The sequence below is a fragment of the Bubalus kerabau genome, chromosome 12, assembly GCF_029407905.1.
Source record: "Bubalus kerabau isolate K-KA32 ecotype Philippines breed swamp buffalo chromosome 12, PCC_UOA_SB_1v2, whole genome shotgun sequence".
Classification (NCBI taxonomy): Eukaryota; Metazoa; Chordata; class Mammalia; order Artiodactyla; family Bovidae; genus Bubalus; species Bubalus kerabau.
The window spans coordinates 30,175,345-30,187,398 of NC_073635.1; the positions used below are offsets into that span (position 1 = coordinate 30,175,345).

A 12,054-nucleotide genomic window follows, 5' to 3' on the forward strand; every position below is an offset into this window, starting at 1 on the left:
TGTGAGGAGGGCAGACAAGAGGCAAGGGTCATCCTGGAAGGTCTGACATGTAGTAAGGGTTTAAGAAATAGTTGCTGAATGAATCTACTGATTGATCCATTTTAGTCCAGGTAAGTTCCATCTCTGATTATGAATGGAAGACAGCAGAGACATTCTTACAAATGTCTACTCTGTTATAAATTTTTGAGGAAAATACAGAAATAACCGCAATGGATATGTTTGTGGAAGTACTGCAGGTATTCAGTAAATCATGAAACTCAGCACTGATACGTACACACCCATGCCAAGCATCACTGGCAGTCGCATGCCCATGGCCCTTTGTTCCCAAACAGTCTGTAAAGGCTGTGTTTATGTTTGGATTTCTGTTTTGCTACAAAATGTAAAAGTCCTGTTTAGTCAGGAAGCTTGTTTTGGCTCTATCAGCAGAAGTGGCTTAAAAGCAAAAATGGCATTCTAGTGACTCCACCTGCAACTCCTTGACAGTGATACCCCAGTATTAAAATAGCCATTTGAAGTAAATTCCTATTTAAAAGACACAGAAAATATGCAAAGGACAGTGTCTGTCCAGGAAAGTTCAGATTCAAAGCTAGTTCTTAAGATACGAACTCTATGAGAATCAGTTCAACATATTTCCAATTCATTATATAATAAAATAGATAATGGTTTTATAGACCATGTGTAAATACATCTTCAATGTCCATGGTTATCCTTTCAAAAGGATAGGTTTTTAGTTTTCTTTTTAAAAACTGTGTTTACCCAGCTGCCAACTTCCTCCTCTGATTTCATTATTTCCTTTTCCCCATGGCCCTCCCCACTCCCACTCCACTCGGACTCATAAATACATTGGAGAAATCAGAAACTTAGGCAAAGTCCTTTTACTTATTGTTAGGCTTACACAGTTCCAAAAAGTAAACATAATTAACAGAATACCTAAAAGTACCAGAGGAGGCGCCCCGGTATCAGCAGAAGGCACAGGTCATCGTAACAGAGAAAGCTTGATGAGGCCCTTCACGTAGAGATGCTTCACGTTCAGTCCTGTCAGAGGAACACACTGTCGTCTGAGTGTGACGACGGCAGGCACGAGTAGGAGCTGAAGGCTCTTCTCCAGGGTCAGGCAGCCCAGCCCTCCAGGTGCGTTACTACAGGACCACGAAGGTGGCTACGACGGCGACAGCGACGGGAATCCCAGCTACAGCGTGCTGACGTCATCAGCCGTGGCGTCCAGACGCGTAAATCCTTCAGGCGCGTCTCACCCAACCGATCACGCTGGATCCATTCCCCGGACAGACCACAAAATCCACTTTCAGAGAAATGAATCCAGTGTGTTCAGTTATCACTGAAAACACACCAGTCTTGGTATTGGCTGGTTTGGAAAAATGATAAATACTATTGCATTGTTTTGGAAATCCTTATAAGCTGCAAGAAAAATGTATCGTTAAAACACACACATGGGTACGTTTGGTGGCACAGCTTTAAGACCCTATGCTTGGATATAAAAACATTATAAACAAAATTAATAATTTTTATTTTTTAAAAAGTATTTTACTATGCCAAAATTAGTTTAAGACACAGTAAAATCAAATTTTGTGCAAAGACCTTTAGAAAATGGAATTATATAATTAAATGTCAAATACAGAATAAGCTTTAAAAATTAATAGTGTATTAAATTACTATATATTAAAGCGATGATGTGGAAATTAGTGCAGTTTCAAAGTACTGTTTGCAGATTTAATTCCTTGAGAACCCTGGGAAGTTGCCAAATCACCATGCAGCCCTCCCTGACACTGGGGAGGTCCTTTCTGAGTCTGGAGTCATTACGTAATATACAATAAGAATAAAATACCAGGTACAATTAGTTTAATATACTTGCTGAGACTTTACACAGAACTCAGTGACTTGAATAAAATACAACGCTGTTTTTTAAATACTAAGAACACTTTTCTGGCAGCAGTCAGTACACTTTTGTGTTATAAGTAGGTCATAAAAATAGGGCTTCAGGGAGAAATAGAACACAGATGAACCTCTAAAGAAGCAGAAAACTCTCGCAGAAGACTTCTTATTCTCTTTTTATGAGGCATAAACAGAAAAACAGATAAAACATAACAACCCTGATTACAGACTCCAGGGGCTTTTTTCATTTGCTAGACTTTTATGATGTTTTACGAATGATCCTTAATATAGCAGTCTTCCTACTGAGTTACCAGGAAATCATTTCGATCATCAATAGTATGGTTTAAAAGTTGGCCCCATGGTAAGATCCAGGTCAAGACACCTTCTCTTCTTTATTTTATGTATAATGGTGAAGACAGTCACGTCTCTCCAGCCTCATGCCCAGCTGACACGTCCGTTATAATGAAGAGTGAGGACAGGAAGGAGACTTCTGGTACCATTTATTTTTCTGTGACAGAAATAAAGCTGCTGTTTCACAGCTTGAAAAATACACAGTAATCATTGTGTATTACAAGAACTGCATAATGCCAACGCAAGTGATTTTTTTTCCCCAGAAAAGAAAAAAAATCTATTTTCTCTATGACTTCTTCCCCGCCCCCAACTCAAAAATGACCACATCACACGTCCACCTGCAGTCAGGACGCTTGCAACGCCGTGTGTCACGTACAGGTGAGCCTCGAGACGCAGCCCAGCAGGACAGCTCGAGTCTCGGCCTCCGACCCGTGCCCGTGGGCTCCGTGCTTCACAGCTCCTCTCTGAGGCCTCTTCGGTTCTGCTGTCTGGCTCGGTCCTCCTCACGGGGCGCCAGCCACGTGAAGTAGACCTTCACGGGATCGATGTTCCAGTGCTTGTGGAAAGACACGGGAACCTGGTGAGACAGGTAGTCCTTAGGGTAATCCACGGGCCGCGCCTGCAGACAGAACAGAGAATCGCACCCTCTCACTCACCGGGAACAGTCCTGCTTTAGAATAACATTTAAATGTGTGGATCGACTGCTTTCCTTCCAGAGCTGGTGTTGGTTATGGGAATCTAACAGCAAAGAGGAGAATCCTTTCCAGGAAAATCTGCCTCTAGGCTCTTTGCTTCTGCATCTCCAGTTACTTCCTTAACCCCAGCACAATGCTCCAAACACAGCCGCATTCTGCTCCTAGGTTCCACAGCCATGCCCCTGAGAGATCAACTGTGGTAATATGAAAAGGTTTCCTTGATAAGTCATTGAAGTTACTATTAAAACTTCTGCAGAGAGGCAGAAAAACTTACTTCCCAGGTCTAAAGAAACTCTGGCCATACATGGTGTGTGTATGGCGAGGTTGGGCAAAGCGTTCTGGGGGTTCCTGTTGCTCTTCTGATGTTCTGATGTGGAATCAAGCATATGTCTTTCAGAGAAGGGAAACACAGGTCTCATCAGGGACAAGGACAGGTCTAGAAAAGGCAGCACTGTAGAGACACATGGTTGATGGCTGGATGGCATCATTGACTCAATAGATGTGAGTCTGAGCAAACTCCAGGAGATAATGAAGGACAATGCTACAGTCCATAGGGTCGCAAAGAGACACAATTTAGTGACTGAACAGTAACAGCAGTAGAGACACGAAGCGAACCTGTGGTGTCCTGGGTCTGCAAATGCAGTGGGGAATGGCTGCAAAGCCATTCAAGGGAAGTGTGGGGGGCCTGACTATCGGGCCATAAGACCAGGGTTGTGATGGTCTAACTCTGGAAATTTGCTAAGATGTTTCAAGCTGCCATTCACACCATCACTGTGTGAGAACTGTGTATGGGATGTAAATCATAGCTCAGTACAGCTGTAAAGCGTCTAAAATAGTTTTAACCTCCATTTGTTGCACTGTTCAGCGAGCTGTCATCTCTACAGATAAGGTTTACATTTTGCCCAACTTATGTCCTCCTGCAGTTTTAAGCCATCTCTCTCTCTGTGTACACAGCGCCCCCTCTGCCTGTGTCGATTCTCTTTGGTATTTGAGCCCAGAGGTTGATTATCAGAGGCAGTACAGACTTCTGAGCATCACAGATGCTGCTCTGGGTGCACTCTACTTTTCCGGTTTTGTCTTGTTCTTTTCCGTGACCTCATTTATCAGAAATGATTTCACAAAGAGTCGGACACGTCTGAGCGACTGAACTGAACTGAACTGAATGCTTAATAAGCCTGCACTTGACTTCCATGGATGACTCCTGAGATGCAATCAATCACTTCTGGAATCTGCGTCAATAGAGGCAAAGGTATTATGGATTTATTTTTTCCTTTTAGATGTAATTGTATCTCCCAACAGTTCATTTTTAAGTGTGAAAAACAAGCAACAATTTTGACACTTTGCTAGATTTGCTGGTTAACATTTTATTATGAATTTTTACATCTGTGTTCAAGAGAAATGCTGGCCTTTGGTTTACTTTTGTGATATCCCATTTTAATCCCTTTGTTAATTTTTTAGCTATTTTTTAAGTGATCTTCTTAGTGCTTGCTCCTGGGGATACAGCATACATCTGTGGCATCATAAACTGAGTTGGGAAACATTCTTGCTGCTTCTCGAATTCAGTTTCATCAATGTATAAAGGTTTAAATACATTTTCTATTTCTTAAGAAATAGACTTGCTTAAAAAGTGTGATTCTAGAAATTTCTCCACTTCATTTAAACTGTCTGATTTGTTGGTATAATTTTGGTAGGGTATATAATGATGCCCCTTTTTCACTTCTGGGTTTGGCAACTTACATCCTCTCTGATGCAATGCAGGAGACTCAGGATAGATCCCTGGGTGGGGAAGATCCCCTGGAGAACGGAATGGCTACCCACTCCTGTATTTTCGCCTGGGAAAGCCCATGAACAAGGAAGCCTGGCAGGCTACAGTCCTCAGGGTAACAAAAGAGTTGGATACAACTTAGCAACTAACCAACAAACAACAGCAAAAACAGAACAACTGGTTTTCTGTTGGTCAAGCTAGTTAAAGGTTAATCAGACCAGAACTAATTTTTGGTTTAACTGATATTCTGTTTCCTATTTCATTATTTGTGCTCTGATCTTTAATATTTCTTTTATTCCACATAGTTCAGATTTGATTTTATATTCTTCTGCTCTCAATGTAGAAACTTAAGACTAGTAATTTAATATCTTTGTTCCTTCCTAACATCGCAGAGAGTCGGACATGACTGAGCGACTAAGCACAACACAGCACAACATGTTTAAAACTATAAATTTCCTACTAACACTCTATCATGTGAAAGTGAGAGTGTTAGTCGTTCAGTCGTGTCTGACTCCTTGTGACCCTGTGGTCACAGGGTCCAAAGGTCACCAGCCTCCGCTGTCATAGGATTCTCCAGGCAAGAATACTGGAGTGGGTTTGCCGTGTCCTTCTCCAGAGAATCTTCCCGACCGAGGGATCAAACCGGGGTCTCCTGCACTGCAGGTGGATTCTTCACTGTCTGAGCCACCAGGGAAGCACAGCACAACATATTTAAAACTATAAATTTCCTACTAATCACTCGATAGCTGAACTCAAATTTTTGGATATGTTGTGTTCTCATTTTCTAATTTTCCTATGATTATTTTTTTTTCAGCCCAAGGGTTATTTTAAAGCATGTTGTTTAATTTCCAAATACTGGGGGAATGTCTCCATTTTCTGTTGATTCTAATTTCATTCCACTGTTCTTGGGGGTGTACTATGTATGTTTTCAATCCTTTTAAATATATTGGGCAAAACAATATGACTTAGCTTCTGGTCTATCCTAGAGAATATTCCATATACATTTGAAAAAGAAAGTTTATTCTATTGTCAAATGAAATGTTTTTTATGTGACCAGTAGCTAATACTTGTCTGTTTCTCCTTTCAATTCCATTTAGTTCATGTAATGTGAAGATCTGTTAGCTATAAACACGTGTTATATTATAATCATTTTTTCTCTTGATGTATTGACATTTTGTCATGAAATGTCCCACTTTCTGTCTAGTTAATATTTCTGTTCTTAAAATGTATTGTTTTTAATATTACTATAGCCACTCAAGCTCTCTTGTGATTTGCACGGTATGTTTTTTTTTTAGTTTTTTATACCATTTTTTAAATTGAAATATAGTTAATTTACAGCGTTGCGTTAGTTTCAGGTGTACTGCAAAGTGATTCCCTTTGTTCCAGTGCTTGTGGAAAGATATGTGTATATACACATACAGATATTTTATGCTCACATTTTTCTTAATTTTTTATACACGTGTATATATATACACAAGCATGTATATACATATGGTCTTTCCAGTGTACTTAATCACTCGCTTATATATTCCAGGTACCACATGGTATCATTTTCTCTCAGCCCAAAGGATTTTCTTTAGCTTTTTTTAAGGGAAGGGAATGTCTGCTAGCAAAAAGTTCTTCTCACTTTTTGTTTATCTGGTAATGGCTTAAAGCTCAACATTCAGAAAACTAAGATCATGGCATCCGGTCCCATCACTTCATGGGAAATAGATGGGGAAACAGTGTTAGACTTTATTTTTGGGGGCTCCAAAATCACTGCAGATGGTGATTGCAGCCATGAAATTAAAAGACGCTTACTCCTTGGAAGGAAAGTTATGACCAACCTAGATAGCATATTCAAAAGCAGAGACATTACTTTGCCAACAAAGGTTCGTCTGGTCAAGGCTATGGTTTTTCCTGTGGTCATGTATGGATGTGAAAGTTGGACTGTGAAGAAGGCTGAGCGCCGAAGAATTGATGCTTTTGAACTGTGGTGTTGGAGAAGACTCTTGAGAGTCCCTTGGACTGCAAGGAGATCCAACCAGTCCATTCTAAAGGAGATCAGTCCTGGGTGTTCTTTGGAAGGACTGATGCTAAAGCTGAAACTCCAGTACTTTGGCCACCTCATGCGAAGAGTTGACTCATTGGAAAAAACTCTGATGCTGGGAGGGATTGGGGGCAAGAGGAGAAGGGGACGACAGAGAATGAGATGGCTGGATGGCATCACCAACTCGATGGACGTGAGTTTGAGTGAACTCTGGGAGTTGGTGATGGACAGGGAGGCCTGGTGTGCTGCGATTCATGGGGTCGCAAAGAGTCGGACATGACTGAGCGACTGAACTAAACTGAACTGAACTGCATGTCTTTATTCCACTTTCATTTTGGAAGGATAGTTTTACTGATACAAATTGTTGGTTAAATTCTTCCTTTTCTTTCTGCCTTCAGGTCTCTATTATTTCTAATGAGACATTAGCCAATAACATTTTAATTTCAATTTTCATTAGGTTTTTTTATTAAGGTTTTCACTTCGTCATTGTTTTTCAACGACTGAACATGTTCATGTGTAATCTTTTCCAGATTCTCCTGTAAGGGCCTTGTTGAGTTCCTCAGACCAACAGATTGCGTCTCATTACAACATTTGAGAAAATGTTCTTTCTTCTTAAAAAAAAAACAACAAAAAAAAAACTGTCCCATTTTTTTCTCCCTTCTCTTTTTAAAAAGAACTCCCATTAAATGTATGTTGATATACTTTATGTTTTACCACTTTGAGGACATGTTCATTTTTCTTTAGTCTCGTTTCTGTTCTTTGGATTAGGTAATTTCTATTCATTTGCCTTCAAACTTACTGATTGTTTCTTTTGCATCTCCAATCTACTGTTAAGTTCATTTAGGTAATTTCTCATTTCATTTGTTGGGTTTTACAACTATAGAGTTTCCATCTGGTTCTTTATTAAAGTTTCTATCTTTCTATTAAGATTTGCTATTCATTGAGTTACTGTAATATTTTCCTTTAATTATTTGATTATAGTTTTTTTTTTAATTTTTTAATTAGGTGCTTTGAAGCCTTGGTCTGTCAAATCTAATACCTGGTCCCATTCAGAGTCCATTTCTGTTGACTACATTTCTCCCTGAATATGTTTCTTTGCAACTTTCACCATAATTGGTTGGAAACTGGCTATTTTAAATAATGTGTTATAGCAACTCACAAATTTGTTCACTTTTACTACTCTTTATAAAAGACTAACTTAATTGAACTTATACCATAGATGCCTTCTCCCTGGAATGTGTGGCTGCTTTTTTCCTCAAGCTTTAATTCTCATTTTTTAGTATGATTTTCTACAAGTCACTCCTATGCCTGAGCAACTTAATCTAATCAACTGTATTAGATTATACTATAGGCAGAGATTGGACTCAGACATCTCAAGTCCATAAAGCTTCAGTCTACATTTGGATTGCAAAGGACGTTCAAAACTTCAGTGGATTTTCAAACATGCCTTGGCCTTGACTTTCTCTCAGGTTCATCACCATCCCACGTGCACGCACAGAGCTTCCCAGTGGGCCAGAGAACTGTGGCTGGCTTATCCAGCCCTGCCTTGTTTAGTGACTCAGTCGAGTCCGACTCTTTGTGATCCCAAGGACTAGATAGCCTGCCAGACTCCCCTATCCATGGGATTTCCCCAGACAGGAAAACTGGAGTAGGTTGCTATTTTCTCCTCAAGTGGATCTTCCCAACCCAGGGATGGAACCCACATCTCCTGCACTGCAGGCAGATTCTTTACCGATGAGCCACCAGGGAAGCCATCTAGCCCTACTAGGCTCTTATGTCCAGGGGATTACATATAAACTTCTGACAATAAATTTCTTCACCATAATTGAAACTACAATCTCAGGCCAGTGAAGATGTGGGTTTTTCTTGTTTGTTTCCTACCCAAGTTTGACAATTTTAGCTGGCACACCTGTGGTTTTCATCTCTTTCCCAATCAAGTTCACCCCCTGACAGAAAACTTGTTTTTTTTTCCAACCTGGCCCATACTGGTCAAACTGCTGCTCTCTCTAATCAAGCTGGGATGGAAATCAGGTAGGATTGGGGGTTTCAGCCAGAAAGGCCTCAGACTCTGTTGCTATTACCCCCAAACTATAGTAGTTTTTCAGGATTTCACGCTTCTCGATGCTTTCTGGTTGACTTCCCGAGTCCTCAAATGGTTACTTTGACAATTTTCTTCACAAGATTCACTGGCCATGCCATACCCATTCAGTTCAGTCGCTCAGTCGTGTCCGACTCTTTGTGACCCCATGAATCCCAGCACGCCAGGCCTCCCTGTCCATCACCAACTCCCGGAGTTCACACAAACTCATGTCCATCGGGTCGGTGATGCCATCCAGCCATCTCATTCTCGGTCGTCCCCTTCTCCTCTTGCCCCCAATCCCTCCCAGCATCAGAGTCTTTTCCAATGAGTCAACTCTTCGCATGAGGTGGCCAAAGTACTGGAGTTTCAGCTTTAGCATCAGTCCTTCCAAAGAAATCCCAGGACTGATCTCCTTTAGAATGGACTGGTTGGATCTCCTTGCAGTCCAAAGGACTCTCAAGAGTCTTCTCCAACACCACAGTTCAAAAGCATCAATTCTTCGGCGCTCAGCCTTCTTCACAGTCCAACTTTCACATCCATACATGACTACTGGAAAAACCATAGCCTTGACTAGACGGACCTTTGTTGGCAAAGTAATGTCTCTGCTTTTGAATATGCTATCTAGGTTGGTCATAACTTTCCTTCCAAGGAGTAAGCGTCTTTTAATTTCATGGCTGCAATCACCATCTGCAGTGATTTTGGAGCCCCCAAAAATAAAGTCTGACACTGTTTCCACTGTTTCCCCATCTATTTCCCATGAAGTGATGGGACCGGATGCCATGATCTTAGTTTTCTGAATGTTGAGCTTTAAGCCAACTTTTTCACTCTCCTCTTTCACTTTCATCAAAAGGCTTTTTAGTTTCTCTTCACTTTCTGCCATAAGGGTGGTGTCATCTGCATATCTGAGGTTATTGATATTTCTCCCGGCAATCTTGGTTCCAGCTCGTGCTTCTTCCAGCCCAGTGTTTCTCATGATGGACTTTGCATATAAGTTAAATAAGCAGGGTGTACAGCCTTGACGTACTCCTTTTCCTATTTGGAACCAGTCTGTTGTTCCATGTCCAGTTCTAACTGTGGCTTCCTGATCTGTATATAGGTTTCGCAAGAGGCAGGTCAGATGGTGTGGTATTTCCATCTCTTTCAGAATTTTCCACAGTTTATTGTGATCCACACAGTCAAAGGCTTTGGCATAGTCAATAAAGCAGAAATAGATGTTTTTCTGGAATTCTCTTGCTTTTTTGATGATCCAGCAGATCTTGGCAATTTGATCTCTGGTTCCTCTGCCTTTCCTAAAACTAGCTTGAACATCTAGAAGTTCACAGTTCACGTATTGCTGAAGCCTGGCTTGGAGAATTTTGAGCATTACTTTACTAGCGTGTGAGATGAGTGCAATTGTGCGGTAGTTTGAGCATTCTTTGGCATTGCCTTTCTTTGGGATTGGAATGAAAACGGACCTTTTCCAGTCCTGTGGCCACTGCTGTGTTTTCCTAATTTGCTGGCATATTGAGTGCAGCACTTTCAGAGCATCATCTTCCATGATTTGAAATAGCTCAACTGGAATTCCATCACCTCCACTAGCTTTGTTCATAGTGATGCTTCCTAAGGCCCACTTGACTTCACATTCCAGGATGTCTGGGTCTAGGTGAGTGATCACACCATCGTGATCACTGGGTCATGAAGCTCTTTTTTGTATAGTTCTTCTGTGTCTTCTTGCCACCTCTTCTTAATATCTTCTGCTTCTGTTAGGTCCATATCATTTCTCTACTTTATCAAGCCCATCTTTGCATGAAATGTTCCCTTGGTATCTCTAATTTTCTTGAAGAGACCTCTAGTCTTTCCCATTCTGTTGTTTTCCTCTATTTCTTTGCATTGATCGCTGAGGAAGGCTTTCTAATCTCTCCTTGCTATTCTTTGGAACTCTGCAATCAGATGCTTATATCTTTCCTTTGCTCCTTTGCTTTGGCTTCTCTTCTTTTCACAGCTATTTGTAAGGCCTCCCCAGACAGCCATTTTGCTTTTTTGCATTTCTTTTCCATGGGGATGGTCTTGATCCCTGTCTCCTGTACAATGTCACAAACCTCTGTCCATAGTTAATCAAGCACTCTGTCTATCAGATCTAGCCCCTTAAATCTATTTCTTACTTCCACTCTATAAGTCATAAAGGATTTGATTTAGGTCATACCTGAATGGTCTAGTGGTTTTCCCTACTTTCTTCAATTTAAGTCTGAATTTGGCAATAAGGAGTTCATGATCTGAGCCACAGTCAGTTCCCGGTCTTGTTTTTGCTGACTGTATAGAGCTTCTCCTTCTTTGGCTGCAAAGAATGTAATCAATCTGATTTCAGTGTTGACCATCTGGTGATGTCCATGTGTAGAGTCTTCTCTTGTGTTGTTGGAAGAGGGTGTTTGCTATGACCAGTGCGTTCTCTTGGCAAAACTCTCTTAGTGTTTGCCCTGCTTCATTCCATATTCCAAGGCCAAATTTGCCTGTTACCCCAGGTGTCTCTTGACTTCCTACTTTTGCATTCCAGTCCCCTATAATGAAAAGGACATCTTTTTTGGGTGTTAGTTCTAAGAGGTCTTGTAGGTCTTCATAGAACCGTTCAACTTCAGCTTCTTCAGCATTACTGGTTGGGGCATAGGCTTGCTGCTGCTGCTGCTGCTGCTGCTGAGTCGCTTCAGTCGTGTCCGACTCTGTGCGACCCCAGAGACGGCAGCCCACCAGGCTCCCCCATCCCTGGGATTCTCCAGGCAAGAACACTGGAGTGGGTTGCCATTTCCTTCTCCAGGGGCATAGGCTTAGTTTACTGTGATATTGAATGGTTTGCCTTGGAAACGAACAGAGATCATTCTGTCATTTTTGAGATTGCATCCAAGTACTGCATTTCGGACTCTTTTGTTGACCATGATGGCTACTCCATTTCTTCTAAGGGATTCCTGCCCACGGTAGTAGATAAAATGGTCATCTGAGTTAAATTCACCCATTCTAGTACACTTTAGTTTGCTGATTTCCTTGAATGTCAACGTTCAGTCTTGCCATCTCCTGTTTGACTACTTCCAATTTGACTTGATTCATGGACCTAACATTCCAGGTTCCTATGCAATATTGCTCTTTACAGCATCGGACCTTCCTTCTATCACAAGTCATATCCACAACTGGGTATTGTTTTTGCTTTGGCTCCATCCCTTCATTCTTTCTGGAGTTATTTCTCCATAGTAGCATATTGGGCACCTACCAACCTGTG

General features: G+C 41.2%; 1 protein-coding gene across 1 annotated transcript in view; it reads right to left on the reverse strand.

Moving 5' to 3' along the window:
* Positions 1–865: 865 nt before the first annotated feature.
* The window catches only part of B3GLCT (beta 3-glucosyltransferase), a 120,547-nt gene continuing 109,358 nt past the window's right edge, over positions 866–12,054 (reverse strand). Inside the window, exon 15 of the mRNA XM_055542437.1 lies at positions 866–2,860. Coding sequence (XP_055398412.1) covers positions 2,693–2,860 — 168 coding nt within the window. The 3' untranslated portion in view covers positions 866–2,692. The remainder of the gene's footprint in view (positions 2,861–12,054) is intronic.